The following is a 22,297-nucleotide window of genomic DNA, read 5'->3' on the forward strand; positions in this document are numbered from 1 at the left end:
ACAGTATTACATTTTAAATGGTCTTTCAAACATTCAATAATGACTGTTCTTTCTGGGTCTGGATAAGGTGAAAGCTTGCCTATACAAACATCTTGGTTTGAAATAAAGTTAGTTGAAGATGCTCCGAACACACATCGAGATTTCTAGCTATTAGAAGAATAGACAAATCATATACAATGTTTAACAGCATGCAGAGCATACAACATTTTCTAGATAAGAACTTCTCAAGCTCAAGACATCAAAAGGAAAACCAACTCTTTTTGTAAAAGTTTTCAAGGACTTGTTACCTTTGAGGAAAAATGTGGAGAGAAAGGTTAGTTGTAAATGAGATGGTTCGCTGTAACTGTCTTATATGAATGGGCATGTATTCCTGAGATGTATTCAGGTACCTGCTTTTAACCCCACTATGTACCCCTATCAACCACGTAACTTTCCTCCAGTGTTTTGGTATTTATCAGAAAGCAGAAGAAAGCCCCAGCATCCCACATCTTGTCATCACAGGTAATTTGGACTCGTGAAAGCTCGAGTCCTTTCTTGCCACTCTGCAGTGAGCACTTCTTTGCACAGCCACTGCCATTTTGAAACCCTTAACACACCAGTAAGGACAAAAACATGTTCCATGCACAGCTCCTGTAAGTGCTGGTGGTTGTACCGCAGAGGCTTGTGATGATGGACCTGACGTGCCAGCCTCTGTCCGCTATTTCCTGTCACCTGGGGTTACATGAAGAAGAACATGAAAATGCAGACAAAGAGGACATGAAAAGATGAATCGCCCTACAGCAGCAATCTCATCTTGTAATGCTTTACTTCTACACATCCAAGGCTGAAGAAAGAGATAGTAGTTGGTGGTGACCACTGCACAGGGCATTCATGATGACCTGCAGTGGACATCCAACTTCATGATAGTGAAATAATACGCACCTCTGCAAAACTCCCAAGTTTGAGGTGACAACCTGTGCCACACCATGCTGCAGAGCAGCCTCAAATCATGACGTGGATTGGTTTTATTGACGTGGATGCTGATCAGTTTTCTTGGGACAGTTCAGCTTTAAGGCTGCATCTGCTAGTACAGAGATACTGAAACCACTGTAAATCCTCAAATCTCTGGAACTTGGAACAGCTTGTAAGCCTGGGATTCCCTGACCGTTCTGGTTTAATGAACAGGCTCGGTACTCTTATTTGCCACCCACACGCTGCTTCTTAATAAATAAGAAAAAATTCTCAGCTGTGCATCAAGACCTTGTTGACTACCAAAATAACCACCTACATGCATATAACAAAAATAAACAATGCTAGACCATTTAGGAATTCTTGCTTGCTCCCCCTAATAAAAAAAAGTCAATTTACTGTCATTGTCAGCATTCCTTACATTTTGAGAAACCAGGCTTATCCTCTATTAAAAAGGCTGATGATGATCTCTTTCTCTAGGTGTCTTCATCTTTTAAAAGATTTTTTAAAAACTTAAGTAGCTGCAGGATGAGTGTAAAACAAGTTCAGGGAGCTGGAAGATGTGACGGTTATTACCAACTAAAACATTTGAGATGGTACTTAAATAAACTGAAATGATAAGTGGTGCATCCTTCCTAATACCTGGAAGCAAACAGAAAGGATTTTCATGTATTTTCAGGAACTCTTCTATACTAACTTGTATAAATGACAAGACACTTGATATATTTTCTTTGAGGGAAACATGCTGAGAACATGATTTATCTGAATTACTGCTGCAACTTTATTAATTTAAGCATAATGTAGAATGTGACTTCACTGTGTTGTGTGAACTCCTCCTCGCCGGGCGGAATAATCCTAGGCTATGTGCTGTGTCTGGTACCTAAGCTTTCGCCTACGCAGTACCTACACGGAGGTTTTATGGCACAAAAATTGATTCAGTGCTAATATATGGGATTTGTTAAAAATGTTATGTATGCTTCCTAAGAATTAAAAAGTGTCTAGTATGAGCAGTTGGCATACAGGAACACACTATTAGACAAACATCCTCCTTGGCCTAGAAACGAAAACATGTAACATACTATGCAAATACCACACATAGCTGAGGTTCTGTTAGAGGTCAAGGATCAACTACAGATTTTTAAATTATTTTTAAAACGTTGAGAACACCATTCAGTGACTTGCTGGCCTAAGTTTCCCTATTCATAGCCATACAGCAAGCACTGCAGTTGTCCTTGGAGGGTAACACAGGAATCTGGTTCCCGTTGACCACTCTTCATCTCCACAAGGAAAGCTTTTCCCCACTATGGAATCTTTTTAACTGGGGCTACATCTCTTAGGATGCAGAATGCAAATAACTGGGGGGGGGGGAACCCAAGACCAACACCAATGAAACATGAAGTTTGAGGAATTTGTTAGAAGGGACATAGGAATGGGTGGTATTTCTCAAAGCAGAACAGAACTTCTCTTGTTGCCTACAACATCACTGACATACAGGTTCTTCAGAGAAATCCTTCCAATTGCTATGCAGGGCATGCTAGACTGCAGGGCTGCTGTACTACATTTGGTTTTGAGGTAAGACAACAATCCACATCAAATTGGACAGATGCTATGAACATGGAGGAAGTGACCAGGATGAGAACAATAAGGCCTGAGAAGATCAGATTAGTGATTATGTTCAACCTTCTGAAGGCAGTCAGAATACAGAGGGACATGTGTCTGATTTTTGTGATGAAACAGGAAAAAACCCAAACACCTCACTTATAAATACTATAGGAATACACCTTACTGTTACTTGCCAACATTATTCCTTCCCTGAAATAGGGAATACCAGAGGGACTAAAACATCTGTATATAAACCATGAAAAAGGTAACTCCATCTTTCAGTGGCAGGGCTCTTCTTGAGCACTTTCTGAATCTAAAATTCAATTTCAGTCACTTTGCAGGTTTTGGTGCCATATATAATCACAGGCATACGGAAACTGATGTTCTTAAAAAAATCCTTCCTACACTGCTTTGTTTTAATAGATTTGAAATGAGGAAAAGACAACCTCAGTAAAGGAATTACTGGTTAAAAAAGAGCAGCTAAGGCTTTATTCATAAGTCTAAAAAATCTCCTAAGCTTTGGACAAAGTTAACATTTTTATAAAGAAAGCAAAGTTTATTTGATAATAGAGCTACAGATTCAGTTCTTGTCAAGGTATGAAAACAAGACACAATAAATGCATGTGCACTGACAAGAAAGGCAGCAAGGAAGCTCACTGTCAGGGAGAGCAGGAAAGAGCTTCTATTGGAAAGATGGAAAAGAAGCCAGGAAAGAGAGGGTGGAAACTGTTATCTGGCACACTCACTGCTGCATTCTTGCCAAAGGTGGTAGCTATTTTGATCACACAGGAGGTGAGATACCAAGAATATGAAAAGGTTACTAATCCTCATAAACAGAAGTTGATGTCAGACAGTCTCAAATGGGGAAGAAAATACCATTATTTATCACAGTATATAGTATCAGTAACTTAATTAGGGCACATGGTTGTGCCTACCATCCCTTCTGCAGTGTTTCTGAGAGCCTATGTGTGTTTAGGAATGGAAACCTGAGTGGGCTTGGGGATGGCAACTGTCTGTCTAAATCATTTTTACAAGGACTCGGGCACCTGTCTATTGTAGCTGCCCAGACTGGCACAATTCTGTATGAGATGTCATCAAGTGCATCATCCTCAGCAACCTCTTGATTATCAGCTGTATCCAAGATGAAGTTCTGGCATACCCTACTGCTATCCTGTAGAACTCATCAAAAGGGCATGTGATTTAAACTCTGACAACTGCCCCAGTTTTGTACAGTTCTTCTTTCGAAAGCCATATTCCTATGTTTTGTCCTAATATAACACAGCACAACATCCCTGTTGGCTCCTAAGCGGTACCCCTATCAATTTCCACCAACACATCCATGTATGTCTTGTTCTAGGATTCCCCGTATCTTTGCTGTTCTCTCTCCTCTGGGTGGTGACCTAAATATGACCTGAATGTGTGTCAGCACTGGAACACAGAAATAGCTTCCAGTCTTTAAAACCAGAGACACACAAAATACTTAGTCCTGCTGCTTGGGACAGGATGGAATGTAGAAGGAAGATGAGTAATTGTCAACACAGAGCTTATAGCATGATGTGACCACAAAAAATGGTGCTACTTTATAATTTCACAGAAGGTGAAAGTACTAATGATTCCAATAGGGTAAAAATCACACAGCAGTATACACATTTATATGAATTTCAGATGTAAAAAATTTGCTAAACATGGCTATCAGCACACCGCATTTAGGATAGTTACTGAAATTGTAACTGCAATCAGGGAGCATAGGACAAAAGAAAACCTGCCTATTGGCCCATTAGTAGAGACAAATCTAAAGCTGGAAAAGCCTCAAACCTATTAGCCTAAAGCTTTCCACTTCTTTGCAAGTGCAAGAATAACAAAATGAAAGGAGATAAGCAAGAAAAAGCTTCCTGACATCATGCCTAGAATAAAAAAGAATCTGTTATGTCAATTCTAATCCAGTTACAGCAAAGTGATCACTATTTTCTACTAATAGCTGAGATTACTGTGAAGTAGCTATTACTCCTCCTCATTGCCACAGTTATTTGTAGTGCTAATTTAAAGCATTGTCCTTCCCCCTCGTGAGGGACAAAACTTTACATCAAGATAACACTATATTCCTAAGAGAAGACCACTTCACAGCTTTGTTTTACCTGCACCACACGATGACACCCCAGTAGCTACTACTCGAGAGCTCTGTAGGCCCTGTCGTTTAAGCTTAGCAGCACATATTTATTCCAGAATTTTGACGGTGTTCTGGTTTGAACACCAAACTTCCAGCTGCTCATGGCTCTGTTGGTCGTCAGGCCACCTTCGATCAATTGAGAATGTTAATAGACTCTGAGAAAGGAGATCAGAGAGCTCGCTCTATTGGCAAAGGCTACAACAGCTGGAAAGGAAACCTTCGTAACTTTGCTCTGGAAGAAGGAGTTGACAGAAGTAGCTTTGAGGTATCAAAATGTGAATATTTCCAGGACATGTAACAACAATGCCATTGACCATTTTGACTCAAACATATCTTTAGCAAATACTGAAACAATTTAGCTTCAGGATAGGATGGTTATTCCACAGAGGTGATACATCCCGGGGTTGGTTTGTTTGTTCGTTGTTTTTTAAGCCAAGCAACACAAACGAGCAAAATGGATTGTTCCCTTCTCCACATACTTTTGAAAACACTAGGAAAGTTCATGCAAAAAAAAAGAATCCCAAACAAACCCCACAAAGTGTACAAACTGTAACAGTTTACAGCTACTCTCAAGAGCTGGTAGAGTCAAAGCAAGGGTGAACTGTGGTCTTGTCCAGAATACAAGAACAACCAGTTAACCAGTCTCTACAGACACAACCTTAGGAAAGAATGCTAGGCATACCATCACAACTTTGTGTGGATTACTAAATCACGATAATCATAGTTCAATGTGAATTACTAAATCAAGGCAATTGTGTCATGGAAAAACAAATGATACAATAGACAGTCAAAAGTTTATTGTAAAGAGCGTGTATACAATTCTCTCTCTTTTTACAAAAGTCTGAGCTTAGGAGCTTAGGTGTAGAACATACACGATACCAGTATCTAACATGGAATGTGTGTTTTGAGACCAATTGGCTTTCCTGCAATTTGGAGAAGAATGCTGTTCAACAGCACATCAGCTCCTGATACTGTAAAAGGAGATATTCCTCACTTAAATAAGCATGTTGCTGGATATAAAATTCCTTCAAATGCTTCAAGGGAGTTGCAGCAGATTTCAGCTAATAGACAATGTCCTGTTATCCAAAGATTATTTCTTTATGTATCTTCTATCATCTTATCCAAGAAGATTAGGGAAAGTTAGAAGTAAATTATATTGCGCATGGAACATACTAAAATAGGTAGCTGAAAATTTCTAATAATTAACTCTCAAAAAACTCCTCAATTCCAAAAAAAGACAAAGCTGCTTTCATACATCTTTATATTATGGTACAGGAATAGGGAAAAAAGAGAACAGAAAAATGCACATCATGGTGAAAAGAACCACTATAGCCTCAATTGACCGTGCTTCTTCACTCATCAAAATCTGATGTATTTCTGAAAACTCATTTTTAGAAGGAATTGGGGAAACATTCTGCCAGATCCAAAAAACCCACAAAAAACCCACCCAAAACAACTAAACCAGTAAGAACATTTATTCCAATTTCACTACTTGAACTGGTAGGATGCTGATTACAACTAAGCAAGGAAAGGTCACTTTCCCCATAAAAGAAATACACTTTGCTTACAATAATTAGCAAAGAAAAGAAGATTCTTCTGTTCACTGCTCAAATAGATCAATGAATTTTTAAAGAAGCAAATCTTTAAGAGTCGTACCTCAGCTGTGGAAACAAAGGAGTCCGTTGATGCAATACTTAATGTATCTCGGAGGCAGAAATCATCCATATTGTCCTTTACAGTAACGTCTGTGTTTTTATCTTCAAAATAGAAAAAACCAAAACTGATGATTAGACTATCAGAAAATTCCATTTTAAGCCTCAAAAGTGTGTTCCGTGTATACTTTAATGTAGTACTTCATTTGGAAAGCACAACATTGTTCTGCTGAGAGTAAATTCTCCTATGACCTGCTAAGGTATATGAAGGTGACTGTATTTTTATGTCTTTAAAATGGACTTACAAACGTCATCTGCAATGAAGAGAGAGAAGAAAAAAAAATTACTTCCCCAGGGGTTTTGTCTTTTCTTTAGCAGAATTCTGAAGATCTCTCTATCTAAAGATATTACTTTCTTATATTGATCTAAACCCTGTTAAGTTTTTAACTTGGCTGTGTTATATCTCAGATGCTCAGTGTTTTAGTAACCAAGAAATAATGGTCTAAATAATAAAAAACAGGTTTCAGGTTCACTTGAATTAGTTTCATTTTCTACTTCTCATGCCTTTTTTCACTTGCTGCTTCTTGGGGAGAGCAAGTGAAGCTTTTAATCCTCTCTGTATCCTCTTTTCCCAACAAGCTTTTCCACTGAAATAACACATCCAGAAGCATTTCCTATAATACTAGCATCCTTAACGCCTTTAAAATAACTGGTATTTTATGCTTAAAGTAATCTGCAGTAGTTTCTCTCATTTTCCTTTATTTTATTATCACATTTCAACCGCTGCACGTATTACTAGCAGACACGGTTTTCTCTTCACCATACAGAAACTTTTTCACAGAAGGATTAAATCCATAAGTCAGTAAGTCAGACTTGGCTTGATGTGCCCTGTACTACATTCTCAGTAGAGCACAGGCATTTATTTTGGGTTACTTTACCTTCAGACATTACATATGTGTTGCTAAAAGTCTGTTTTATTTTCAATAGTCAACAGCAACCAGCTACCCAATGTCATCCAGATCTGTTGCTACGGCAATACTTCATAAAAAACAGTGTTACATAGCAAAGTGGCCAAATGCCAACATACTGGAATGGTTTACTCATCAACTGAAATGCTACAAATCTACATAACTATTATTTCGGTGGTTGTTATGGTTTTATTAGTTAAGGACTTGGAATGACAGCTCAAAAACTACACGTAACAGTATGTATCTGTCTTTGAGACTATTCACTGAGGTAAAAATATTATTAAAAGTTTGGACAAAGATTTTACTAGTTTGAGTTAGGCAGGTTCCAACTTGTAATCACAACTTCACCAATACTCATGAAAGTGTCTGATTTTTTCAGATCATTCTTGGTATTTTGTTCTTTTTTCCTGAGCTCTTCAAGAGGAAAAGTACAGCAGCATTCAAGTTGGTTGAGAAACAATCACATACTGGAATTTGAAGAGCTGGAACAGAAAACCAAATTGTGGTTTATAAAGCACTTGCTTGAGGTCTGGTAAGAGCAGTCGGGTAACATGATGTTTCCTTCTTATTTCTAGCTCATAATTTGCATTAATCCCCCTCCAATATTACATTAAGTGCTCTTCTAATATCACTTTTTCCCACAAGCAGTTGCTGAAACTGCTGTTAAACACAGAGTAAGTAGTACAGGGATGTATAGCCTTGCTGCAGATTTTTCCACTGAACCTCTCTCCTTTTGGCTAACTTGGTTTCCATAAAAAATTTGCAATTGAAACAAAAGTTGCTACATTTCTCAGTTATAAAAACCCTCTAGCACCTGGTTCAAGTGCAATCCAAAGAAACAGTATTTTCCTGGGCCTTCCAGCCTGTAGGCAACATGCAACACTTTGTGAGCAATAAACAGCTATATTCATAAGTAGCAATGCACATTACAAACTCCTACAAGAGTGAAGCATGGGTCACCCTTGTTTTACTGATGGCGTTAATGAAGATTTTAAGGTAAAGACCTAACTCTTACGTACACAGAGTACAGCTGTCAAGTAGTCTCATAGACCAATTTATTCACAATCCAAGAACATCACCACCACCCTCACAGGGAAGTCCCAGCTACACCATGGACTGAAGGCTTTTGGATATTATCTGATGATTACGGTGCTGTTCCTGTTATATGTCAGTTTACAGCTCAATGACAGCTGACACTGAAGTGTTTAACATTAGGCTATGTGATTAACTATGAATGGAAAAAATGCTATTTAACTAAATTTTATTCTGCATATATGTAAAAAAATAATTGGTATAAATGAAGGAAACACAGAGTTTCCAGCCCAGAATACCACAGAATCAGCAGTTCTTCTGCAAAGTTTGCATCCAGCCTGCCACAGATTACATGAACCTCTAGAGATATGATTTTCAATACATCTGTATTTGGTGAAGAAGTCATAATTCCATGTTTTTAGAACTGTCACCTAGTTGAATATGGAATATTTGTGTTTTCACTCAAAGAAAATTCTTATTACTACCAAAAAAAAAAGGCATAACATTTGCATATTATAAAAAAAAAAAAAGATTAAAAAAAGGTTTTTAATGTTGAGTGAAACAATACCCTAGGCAAGTGATGTACAGGTACAAAGCACAGCCTCTCCAAAGAAAATAAAACAGCCACGTCAGCTATTTCTGACTTTCTAGTCACCACCACCCTAATACCCTGAAATACCCTCAGCCAAGCAGGTGCTTATCAATACCCACGCTGTGCAGAGAGCACACTGTTATGAAAATGTGAGGGTGAAAATTACATTACAGCTGGACTACATACCATGCAAGTACCAGGAGAACATTCTTAGACAGAAGAACATGAGAAAAAGGAGACAGCAGCACAAGGAGGCTCCTGGAATGAACAGCTGCAGGAGGAACCCACCCACCAGCCCCTGCAACTGCTCTTACACTCACCCCTAGTTCTTACGGAGTCTAATACCTTCAGGAAAGGAATACCAGTGAGTACGTGAGCTTCAAACATACTTCACTAATTTGAGAAGCCAGGGAGTTATTTGGGTTCATTTATATTTGTAAAGAGGATGAAGCAGAGTTGCAGACACGATACTGACAACAGTAATTGCCATCAAGAGTCTTGGTTGTAGCGCCCTAAAATGCATATATGGTTCTAAAGTTAGATTAAGGGTATTAAAAAACGCTAAGAATATGGAGTATTGCTGATGCCTGTGCTATTAATCCTAGCTTTACAACATTTTTCAAACAACTATCTTCTTGAAACTAAGCAGGCTGAAAAAAAAACCCCAACAAACCAGACCAAAACGACTTTCACATCTATTCACAGAGTACTGATCTCAAATATTTATTTGTCTTTGCTCTGGTAGGCCGGATGGTCAGACAGACCACAAAACCAACCCTCTGAACACTCAGAGCAAAATCTGGCCTTAGAGATGGAACTGCACACAAATTAAGTTTTTAGCACTCGGTTGGGAAGTATTCACTGCCAGATAATGTTTTTAAATTCTGAAAACTGTTTATAAGTTATCTTCCCTCCAACCCCAAATGAAACATGGCATGAGTTCGCAAGTGAGTCTGGCACTTACGTGCAGCAGTTAAAAAAGGAAAGCACTTACCCACTGGCAAAGAGCTCACTGGGAGTTAAGGAATTTAGTCCTGAGTGCCACCGTTAAAGCCATGGTTTCCTATTCTATCCAGCCCTCCCACTTCAGTGGAACATCAGTGCAGTAATACATCATGAGCAAGAAAGCAGGATGAGAACGGAGAGGCTTGATGGACTCCAGAGGAGAAAGCCTTGCAGAGGAATGCAGTTACGACAAATCAGGGTACCCTGAGAGCAGCAGGGTCCCAGAACTCTGCTAGGCTACCACACAGAGAGCCCCTTAGATGCGTGGCTTCATGCCTGGACAAAGGAATTACAATAATCAAGTTCACAGGGCACAGAAGCATAAATTAGTACATAATTCAGTTTCAAGAGAATGTGTCACAGTCTTCTAGCTAGTCACAAGCAGCGTGGTGGTTTGTCACCACTGCTGCTGAAGCATCCAAAAGCAGCTTTATTTATGTTTATAAAGTCATAACTCTTGAGAGTGTTGACTAAATAGTCATTAAAAAAAAAATCATCAGTTCTACTAAGTAGCTACTAATGTATTACATGAAGTCTTACAGGATGCACCTAGAAAGCAGCGAACTTCATGTTCTATTTATAAAAAGAACACAATCCTAACCTTCAGATGGCACCTTCTGATGACTGGGTCTCATAGCAACAGGTTAAAAAAGGCAAGCCAAGAACGGAGCAGGGTGCCCGCACAGACCATTCTGGATTTAACAGTTGTTGTTAAATTATGTGTTTACATTCATCAGGAAGACAAATAATCTGGGTTCAAGAAAGTGCCTATAGCTGGAAGCATCTCACCTCACCGTATAGAAACAAAGCCGTTACTGACTTCAGCATAAAACCATGTTTCAGGTCAGGGTCTTCTAAAAATACCTAACCAGATCTTGCACTCTACGGGTACGTCAGCATGTATCACGAGTTAAACATGTCTCATGGTTCTTGGTTGGGACTTCTCTGATGCAAACCGAAGTGACAAAGTCCTTTAGAAAAACAAAACAACACGCCTCCCACGCCCACCAAACCTACAAAAAGACACTCCAGTGCCGCAAGATCATCCAGCCTGGCTGCCAGTATGTGCTCACACCTCCAGTCAGCTTCTGCTCCCCAGTATTTGACTATGAACTCAGCAATCAAAGCAGTTGTCTAATGGAAAGGAACTAGTGGGGAAAACAGTATGGGGCAGCACTGAGTACTTGGTATTTGCAATTTAACTTCCTTCAAGTACTCAGGGACCTTTCTCAAAATTCAGTAGTTCTCATGCAGAGAATAATCCTCTGTTTTTGTGAAAACAGAAGCCCAAATCTTACTTCCTCAGTAAAAGTTAACACAGCAGAGCTTTCATAACTGTTTCCAAGTACACTTAAAAGCCTTCCACTACAATACTCTCACACAGGTATAAAAAGGCCATTTCCCAAGACACTAGATGCTCACCTATTTATCATTATGCACACACAAGATGGTCTTCATTCAGAATCTTCTGTATTTATTACTTTTATGTCATTCTTAGGACAGAAAGAGTCTAGCTGATTAAAAGCTGAATTCAAAGCATGCATATAGATGACAGTAATAGATCCTTCACACTTAAATATAAATAAGTAGAGAATGCATATAAAAATTGAGTAGTACAATCCACTAAGTTTACATACATAAGCAATAAAATCTACCTGAAAGCTGAGATGTACTGATTTGCAATATTTGTCATCTGGAAAAAAGCCTCAACTTGCCTAAAATAACCATACAATCTTCAGGAGATTTTCCACATACCTTGCAAAAAATAATAGCAATTTCTGTGATGTTTATAGTAATTTGGCTGTTTTCAGACCTTCAAGATACTGACTTTGTCCATGAAGTTATATTATATGCTGAGCACCACATTTAACCATGTATGAAACAAAACAACATGGCTACTATTCTAAAATAGTAAAATCAAGCACTGTGAATGCTCTCATCTACCTAAGGTAAAGACAGCACAAAATGCTTGTGCATAAGTAATCATTTTGGTCTCTCAAAGTAAAAATCAAACATACCTAAGAAAGGATTTTAGGTATAATTTATTTCCTGCAGTCCACAGACACAGGTATATTAAATAACTCGAGTATTAGGAAATACTATATAGCTTTCATATTCTGGAACGGTGATAAATGATTCTTTCAAGATTTATATCTGCTAAACAACTCTTCCATAAATTTGATAACTGAATTGATATTTTCAGATAGTTTCAATTTTTTTAAGAAAAAAAAAATCAAAACGCAAGAAACATCTTTTTGTTGTAGAGAATATGACCTGTGAAAGGTGTCACCGAATCACTGTGGCATGCTTTATCACAAAACCGTAATTCACAACAGAAAGACCCCACCATGACGAACTCTGCAACTCAAATTTCAAGGAAGAGGCAAAGTAAACACATACGATGCTAGATTGCAGAAATCTGAATTCAAAGACAATAAAGCATCATCTAATGTGTATTTTATAACCTGAACTAACATATGATATGTGCTGACAGCTGAGAAATCAGCTTAGTAAACATAAAATAAATGTATGCATATGTTCACTTCTCTGGCTTACTGCTCTGACTCTCTGCTTGACATAAACATATGATTCTGAAACAGATTTGAGATGTATATCCTGTGTAAACAACGTGTCACTGTTAGAGCTCTCCCTATCATAGAGCCTTTAGTTTCTTTGAAAATGTACTCTTTGATTATTTGTGACTGCACATTATAAGGTTTAAACATTTACAGAGGGTTACAATTTTCTGCAACTTTTCTTTACCTTGAAGCTAAAAATCACTGGATCTTCCTTGATTTTATCCTATCCTTTTCAGAAGAATTTGATTTCTGACCACCCTCCTGTTTTCAAGTCTAATACATAACAGTTTCTGTACTTATATTTTATTTGGAGGGAAGATCTGGCAGTCAAGTTTGCTCAACTGTCTAATCTGGACAGAGTCTATTTATATGGATGTGCAACATAAAGTTGTCACTGGTTCCTCTTCACAGGACAGTTCAGAAAGCATCCCATGTATTTTGTCCACAGCAAAGTCTAGTTTGAATTCCAGTGCTGCTTATTTTAAAACGTAGGCTGTCCACTGGGGATTTACAGCACAGCACTGTGAAGACTGCCAGATCCCTTAGTCATCAGATTGGAGTGTCACTGCCTTTTCTTAGCTCTTCACATCCTAAAAACAAGCGCAACCTACCGCTGGTTTTGCACAGATACTCCCTAGAGCCAATGGAATGGTCCGTTCAACCACATTCAGTGTGATAGTGTGTTAACTCATTGTGATGCAGAGCAGATTCAAAATATAATGTCATATTTAAAGGAGAAGGAAATACAAGGTTAACTTTGAGGCTCAGACATCTAAAATTAGCTTCTTTAATCCCTTTACTACACCAGAGGCCTCTATAAGCAGGTTAGGTAGAAAAGTCTTCTCACCAGACTTAGGAGTGTAGTCTCAAAAGTGGCCTCAGTTCTACTACACCTGTGTAAATCTACTGAAATCAGTGGGTACTTAAAGCAAGATGTTTGCACAAGTGCATTACTAGTAGTATCCCTTGCTTCCTTCCAAGGCCGTTCATGGCTACCTTCTTGGCTTTCCCACCATGCACCTCTTGACAGAAGAGCAGATAGTAGCACACCCAGTGATGAAAAATTACAAGAATAACCAGCAACCGTGGCCCAGCTCCTGAAACTTGTTGCTTTATAAAGTTTCCTAATCTGTTATATAAAAAAAGGAAAGGGCAAACAGTTTAGTATACTAGCATATGGACTGTTTTGCTGGACACAGAACAAGGGTATGGGACCATCCAACACATTCTCCTCAAAGCAAGATTTTAAACACAAAATTGCTGGAAAGACTTTTCTTTAGCCAGTATATTATGCTTCAGGGATGTTGCCATTTCAAAGCAAGCGAGACAGACTGCCAAAAGGAATCTACATATTAATTTGTGCTTCCATTAAAGGAAAAATATACTGTATAGCAGTTGATAATTCTGCTTACATGTATGAAGACAGTAGCAGAAAAGCAAGAGTGATGCCTTTCTATCCCCAGAATAAATAGAAAGATAGAACCAACTATATAACTGGTGATCCTCAGTGAAATAACCACCAAAAGATGCAAATATATGTATTTGATTTGGACTAACATTTGGATTCTGTATTCAGAATGGAGGCTCTAGCATATGACACAGGCAAACTCTGCAGGGAGAGCATAATAATCCTAGTCTTCACTTGAATCTCAGGGCAGAACTGTCTGACAGAATTCTGCAGACTCCAAGTGAAGCTGCTCAGGAATGTGACTGGCTTTTGCAACCCCAGCTGCACACACCATACAGTTTAAGAACCTAAATTAGCAAGACACATGCTTAACTTTAAACAGTAAGACTTAAAGAATATCTTAAGTGCCCTACTGATTGAGGCCTGCTTGCATTCCAGTTGCCCCAGAGAGTAGGAAAGAATGAGATAAGAATCCTTAAAAAGTTGTACTGAATGAAGAGTTCTTCCTCTGGACCTCTAGTTTGCTAAATAACACCAGTTACCAAACTTAAATTAAAACCCAAATTAATAACATTCTAAGGCTGCTAAATGCATTAGTAACAGCATATTAATACTTGAATTACAATATAAGTAATGATTAATGCAACCTGACCCTGGAAGAGAAGTCGACACTGCTTAGCAGCTACTGCAAGCTGCTATCTAGTCAATATATTAGTTATCCTTGGTAAATCAGAGTAAAGAAAAATAAAGCAAAGTTTGGATAATAAAGAATGTACCTGATTTAGGCTATGTGGAAATATGTATGAGTTTACCTTTAAATACTTGCAGCATATCTGCATGTAGAACAAGGGCAGCTTTAAATAGCAGTAGGGAGAATAAAGCCTGGTGTGATCGACATGTGCTCTTGAGTCAGCTACACTACAGCACTTGGCTACAAACGGGATTATTGGGTAAGGTGGGACATAGTGCACAGCCCAGACACCCCACAAAGAATTAGAGAATTGACAGTAATTTGTTAAAGAAAGCCTTATCCTGAGCATCAAAAGAGAAATAAAACACATCTCAAACCCAGTTGATTTCTTGTAACTGTTTTAGAAATTAACTGCATAAATACATACATGAGAGAAAAATGACACATAAATAATAAATTTTACTCTCTCTGTTGTTATTGTTTACAGAATCTTTTGCTATAAATTTCCACAAAAATAGATTTACTCCCATATAGAGGTTCAACTTCGAAATGTTTCAAGCTGAAACAAAAGTTTAAGAAAATTGTAAGATACAGAAAGACCTTCAGGAATGAGATGCTTACACAAGCCTCGAGCCTCCCAGCCACAGGTTAAACAAATAAAATACCCTCACAAACTGTATGCCTGGTAAATAAATGTGTATGACAAACAATGGGGTATGGCTAGTGCTAACTAACAAGCCCAGTAAACAGCCGTCGCTGGAGACTGCTGTGTGGATACGCTACAACCATTTATACAAAGTCGACCGGTCAGACAGAGCCTTGGACCTGAATGGCAGCAAGATTCAAACACAGCAGAAACATCAATTAAGAGACGTTGTTAGCATTTCGTATGTGCACACAGACACGATATTTTCGTTTCAAGCCCTTGGAAATAAATTGCAGACAGAAGTTTATCTATTTTAGTCCCAACGGCACTACTGAATTAATAAAGGAACTCTAATGCTGAAAGCTACATTTGCTGATTTCACATGATTCTGTCAATATTCCACTTTGATACTATGCTCAAAAGCAATTGGAAAAGCTCCAAAAAAAATTTTTTTTTTTCTGCATTTTCAAGGTTAAGCCACCAAGCCAAGACAGCCGATTACCTCTGAAGTCTTTCCTAACTTTATCATGGTCTAGATCGCCCCCACCCCATTCTGGCTGTCCTTCCTTTATTTTGCCCAAGAATGTTTCAGACAAGTCGCTCTTTTTAAGGGAGTTTAATGCAAGAATAGATTGGTTTAGTAGAAGTTCTAAACCAGGAATTAGCCCTACGGGCCAAGCATGTTCCTGATCATCAGTTTATATAACCTCACACTGCGATACTCCAGCCAGAAAAATAAACACTTCTCCCTCCCTCCCTCCCTGCCATCTGTCTGCTAGGATTTTCCCTGCCTCTGGAACATGGACACTCACAATGTATATAAACACATAGGAGTTAAGTGTATATACATCCTTTTAGTAAGAAAAAGAATTTGTAAACTGTAACTTGTTAAGAATATACCACAAGAACATGCAAGGGGGGGGTGGGGGGAGCAGGGAAAAGGCAACTTCGTGTCTTGGGGAGAAATGATCACTTTTCTTTACACAAACAGAAGGTAAATATGTGTGCTTTTTAAAAAAGGTTTAAAAAGATGGAGAAGCCATTGACTAAAACCAAGTACTAGAATGGCCAACAAAACAATGCAAAAGGATGCTCAGAAAATTTGCCTTTAAAATAGCGTCAGTTGTGTGTGTTTGCTGTTGGGGTAAGAGATAAACACACAGATAACACAGCGTGCCTTAACTAGTCCCACTTGAGCAGTATTGCGGGGCAGTAATGGCATAAACTGATGCACAGATGTCCCTTACTCGTGCAAGGACCTGGAACAGCCTCACTGTATTCCCTCTTTATATCAGGGATTTAAAATTAATGGACAGAGAAGAAAGGAAAGAGAGAGAGAGAAAGTAATTTTGAGTTTGCCCGGGGAACTATGTCACCAAAGCAGCTCACACGCAGAAAAGATCTGGGGAAAGACAGGACGTAAGGAACGAGCAGCAGCAGCCGAAACTGCAGACGGATTTTGTGTTAGGAGAACTGAGCAGGGAAGCACAGGACCAGCTCCCTGAGCACAGTGTGGGAAATCAGATCAGTTAGGTGGATTGTGGCTCAATTATGAGCAGCCTTTAGAGCTAAAAGGAGGAAGCTTGTGTTTCATTTGAAGAGAGGGTCCTGAGGGAGGGAGACAGCTTGTGGGAAAAGAATAATCTGGTCAAAAAAAAGAGCAAAGGTGATTTTTATAACCAATGTTAAGTCCATGTGAGAGAAGCAAGTTTTGAATGGACAAGGCAGGACATGAGAACATGGCAGGAGTCAAGATATGAGAGAGACAAGGGCTGAAACAGGAGTTCTGGTGTGGGCAGAAAGACGACAGGTTTCAGGGATCCATTTAAGGAAAAGCAACAAGGTGTATAAATAGCCTGCACGGTTGAGGAGCAAAGCTGTTGGGCAAACGGTAACACACATCCTCAAAATTCAGAAACAGACTTTCTGATCTTTTTGGAAGTGTTTTTGGAAATTTCTATCCATATCACCCCCAGCTAACGTACAACAAGTGATCTCAGTGTACAGTAAAATAGATTATCTTGAGCCACTGCTGAAAAGACTTCAGCTAATCAGTTTTACTATGCAATAAAACGGCATCTAAGCTTCAGCTTTTACGATAGGCACAAACATACACTCCAGGTTATCAAATACCAACACGATACAGGCTATCAAACACTAATCTTTTCAGTACCAGTAACTTCACTGCAGGTCCATGCAAAGCTACTTTGTGTTTTAGCATAGTCTTGCCAAAATTAAGAGTATCGCTGAGAAAGTCAAGCATTGCAATCTTTTCATAGACAAAACATTTTCAGAAGTATTTTTGTTTACAGTTTTAAGTTGAACTTTTAACTACCAACCTTACTCTACTATTCAATATTCTGTGCTTAGGTGCTTTTTGGTAAAGAATTTTGCTAAAGGTGATTTAGAAAGGAAGCATTATTAATATTGGACAAATATTGCTTTAAAGAAAACAAACATTACTGATAGCAGAAGACATACTATCCAGTTCAAAATCTACCCTTTGAGTATCTGTTGTGAGTCAGAAATATGGAGTTGCATCAATACATTGCAGTGCAAAATAAAACACAGTTACTGAACTTCCACAAACTGTATTAGTTAAATTATGTTCAAAACACGCATTAAATTTTTAAAAATAGGATTAGCATAACTTTTCTGGGCTTTTCCTCAGACTCAGTAACATTATATTCATCTCAAGAAATGCTCTTATAAAAGAAGGAAAACATTTCCATGCTTAAAGAAAAAGCTGTTGTTTTGTTTTGATTTCATTCCTGTTACAGCCACTAGAAAAAGGTTTTGCACTTCCCCAAGAAACGAAGAAATCAATTAATGTATATTTATCTTCAAGGAACACAAAGCAAGCAGAAGTTTTCAAGCTGTCATATAAAGTTACGCTACTTTGCAATTATATTGTAGTATGTACTATTAGAGCACACCTAAGTGAATTATTACAAATTGCTCACCTCCTCATTTGAGCCCGAGAATTAGAAACATTTTCATAAAACATAATATTCTCAAACTAAATTTCTTCCATTAACATTTTGGAAGCAGGAAGGAAAATAGAGACCTGTATTTTATTTTTATTAAAATTACAGAAGTCTGTGTTAATGAAAGCTCATTTTAATATATTTTAACAGCTGCACTGATTATGCAAAGATTTTTTTGTTTAAGAGCAGCTGGACAAAAGGTTTCTAATATGCAAATATGTTCTCCAAAGAGCTTTGTCACTAGGTTAAAGGCTGTGCTCATTCTCTCCAAAATGCCAGGCATATCTTTGAGTGTGAGAAGAAAATTAAAAAAAGGAACAGACAAACCTTGCAACAAAACCATCCAGCACCACAGACCTTTGCAAGAGATCTTTTACTGCAGTAGCTCAAATTTGTTTTAAATTGTATATTTAATATAAAATAAAAAGAAAATATTTAAAAAATAAAAATGTAATCAATGCATAGGTTTTAATATTATTATCAAAAAGTTGAAGGGCCAGTGTACACAAGCCACCATTAGTTCGAGTGCCAGCATTTCTTTTTACAGTAGAAATCACAATAATAATACAAAGTATTAGGAATTCAGTACTGACAAGGAGCTCTACAATTTGAGAATTTTCCCCTCTGACCTGCAATTCTGCTCGTAAGTAAAGCTATTGTTTCTCTCCTAACTCTTTGCATTCCTCCCAAGTCAGCTCGACTAACATTTCAGTCTGCTGGAAAAGATCTAAAAAGGAAAAAAAAAAAAGAAAAAGAAAGAAAAAAAAATTCAGAGAACTTTCTTCAAGGACAGAATACAGAAAGTACTGCAAAGTTTTAACCCTTTACCCCTTCACATTCACCAATCAGAAATAACAACACGAATATTTTCTTTCAGTTTTCAGCCAATTTGCTGCTTCTTGATTCAATACAGCTTTTGCCTCCTTCAGGAAAGCCTGTGTCTAGGCTTCCCATGTTGTTTCACAGTCCTAAGAGCATAAAAACCCCACCAGTTTAGCCCTACATATTTGTTTTAATTTCATGTCCAGAAATACTTCAGCTATAGGAATCCTATTTAGCTTGCTGGTTTGTATAATTCTGAAAGTCCAGTGGAGAATGCAGCAACAATGAACGTAATTGCATTCCAGTATTTCATCTGTTTAAAATGCAAGTCTTTTCCAGGGCTGTATTCGTTGTTTATAACTCAAAAATAGCTTGCAGAGTTGAAAATTATTTTAATTATTATTATTAATTATTATTACTATTAATACTATTAATAGTATTTGACCTACAGGTAGAAAGGGTATTTATTTTATACCTGTCTGCTGCACTGCTAAAAGTTGAATATTTAGAAATGTCTTAAAGAGAAAATACATAATTTACATATAACTAGGGAAAAAAAAAGGCATTTAAAGGTGCTAATTAACGCAAAAGGCTACAGCATGCAACCACTTTAAGTGATAATCTCCTGCTCTGACAAGTCACCTTTTACCTGTCATAGCAGACAGAAGGGAAGCATTTCTTTCACATCATGACAGACAGTGGTTGTAGGGACAAGCTATTGTATTCCATCAGGGTCCCCGGTAGCTCATCCGTGACTCTCCCATGTTGCATGTTACCAGAGCCTCCTCCAGAACGCTGTTTCCCAAAGATGGTTGGCAAAATGTTTATTATTCCAACCAACTTCAACTAGTAAGTGGGATCACAAAAATGAAAAGTCTGTGCTATGACAGATCAATGGCAGCATTAAGATCTTAATTTCATTAGGCAGAGGGAAATGATGGCCTGGGAAGAATAACATTAAAGGTTTTGGTAAGGAGCAACATCTGTGACTAGTAGACAGGTAGGGGAGAGCGTGGTTTCCAGAGCCCTGGAAATTTGACAGGGGATTTTAAGAGAAAGCTGAAAAAAACCCAGAACAAAACAAAAAAACAAACCAAAACAAACAAAAAAAACCCCAGAAATTGAAAGGCATTTTTACCTTTTTAGGTTTCCTTCCAGACCAATTTTGGAGGTCATTATAACCCAGGGTTTCTGAGTAAGTACTGCTGGTCAGCCATTTACGTAGCAAGTCTTTTGATAACACTTGATAGCATTTGTCCAACTGTCAGAGCGCCCTGTCTCCAGCTGTGGCTAACGATAAGTGTTTCGGATGGAGCAAATGGAAGCAAAATCCACAAACTCTATCTAACCACGAGGTGTATGTATCAGAGAAAAAACAAAGCAAAACATTCTCTGATTACTGTTGTGAGTCAAACCCTGAAGGGTAAGAGCTGGTCATAAGTATTCTAACAAGGAGCTGCAAGTGTTAAGAACCTATTAAGGGTAACAAAGGCCTTATTCACCTCAAGGCCCACGAAAAGAGGAAAAATAGCAGTAGTAAGGGGAAATGCTAATGCCAGAAAGACCACAATGGCTATCTACCCCCAAATCTATCCCTTCCTCTCAAAGGGGAATAAAACCATCCCTCAAAACAGCATTAAAAACTATCTTTGTCTAAAAACACTAAAATACCCTCAAAATGCTTTAGAGGAAATTTACTTCAGAACTTCACTTCTTTCACTTGAACAGCCAGAAACTGGATCTAGTTATGACTTTGACAGCAAGGTCTATGAATCCACCAGCAGCACATACCTTTTCCATGTGTAAGTAACTATTCAGAACAAGCCAGTCACCTCTCAGTACTTTCTTCAATCAGGACCTGGACATATGCAACTTAAGCCACATATTAGCTTGTTTTTCCAAAACACGGATCATTTTTATGGCTTGTTTTGAGCTGTCTACTATTTCCATATCTTCTGAAATATGAACAGAACTGGATACAGTGTTCTAAAACCATACAAAACCAAGATCATATCTCTGCCCCTATGCTCGTGCTGCCCTCTTCACATAGCCAAAGATTAGCAAAGGGCTTTTTTCTACAACACTCTGCTGAGAACTAACATTGACTGTGATGCATAATATTCCTAATGCATTCCAAGAGTGCTGCAATCTCCCATCTATATGTACAATTCATACTTGCTTGGATCCAAGCAAGTGTTATTTGTTAGACTGTAACCATTGTAATAGATAATTTCAGATCAGTATTACTAACCTGTCCTTTTCATTAATTCAATGATTTTAAGGCCCTGAGTGATCTTTTTTATCAACTTCCAAATTTACAAATGATTTTATCATCAACTACATTATTGATAGAATTTGAGCGTTTGACCAAACATATTACCTCAACAGCAGGCAGAAGTATAAACAACATCTCACCAATGCCATATCAATCCCCCTAACTGCAGGCCTCTTGAACACCTGCAGTCCAAGAAAAACTTAGCTACCATGAAACCCTTCCATCGGGCACTAATTACACCTTTTACTATGTTATCTGTGGTAACACAATGGCAAATTAGCAACTCCATTATTTCACTTAATCCCTAACTTCTGTGTTGGAGTTTTTGAGGCTTTTTGTTTGTTTGTTTTTTGTTTTGACTGTTTGGTGTTTGGTTTGGGTTTTGGTTTTTTTTTTAAGATTTGGAACTAAACTGGCAATTTCCCAATCACTTGGAAAATTCTCCACTTTTCAGGATTAGTGGATAGTAAACGATGGATTAGGGTGCTTTCTTTAGTTTCTTTAAGAAGTTTTATGAATAAATCATCTAGAACTACTGATTCTGATTTAGCAGATGCTGCCTCATTCACCACAAAGTATAAACATTCCCATCAGTGTCAAAGATGTATATGTGTTCCGGCCTCATTTCAAATGCAGAGCAGAGGCCCCCTCGTTTCTGCTTCTGTTCACAACTGTGGTTTGTATTTTGCAGTAGGATATTCTTATTCTCAGTAGTGTATAAAGAATGCTATACTATCTTCATTTCTTTTGGCCACTGGGATTTAATAATTTTCTTTGACTTGCTTATTCTTGTGGCTCTTGAACCTTTCTGTACCTGTTGTTCTTAACACACATACATGTGCACGCGCGGGTGCGCACCCACACACCTCCTCCCCAGGAAAAAGCAATCGATCTTTATACGAACACACTTCCTAAACAAGGAA

The 22,297-nt window shown here is 38.1% G+C and overlaps 1 protein-coding gene across 1 annotated transcript in view; it reads right to left on the reverse strand.

Annotated features, from left to right (window-relative positions):
* The window catches only part of FAM73A (family with sequence similarity 73, member A), a gene marked incomplete at its 3' end in the record, with an annotated part of 36,933 nt that overhangs the window by 5,686 nt on the left and 8,950 nt on the right, over positions 1-22,297 (reverse strand). The window contains exon 7 of the mRNA XM_010154764.1: positions 6,374-6,474. Coding sequence (XP_010153066.1) covers positions 6,374-6,474 — 101 coding nt within the window. The remainder of the gene's footprint in view (positions 1-6,373; positions 6,475-22,297) is intronic.

This window comes from Eurypyga helias, unplaced genomic scaffold, assembly GCF_000690775.1.
Source record: "Eurypyga helias isolate BGI_N326 unplaced genomic scaffold, ASM69077v1 scaffold7157, whole genome shotgun sequence".
NCBI lineage: Eukaryota > Metazoa > Chordata > Aves > Eurypygiformes > Eurypygidae > Eurypyga > Eurypyga helias.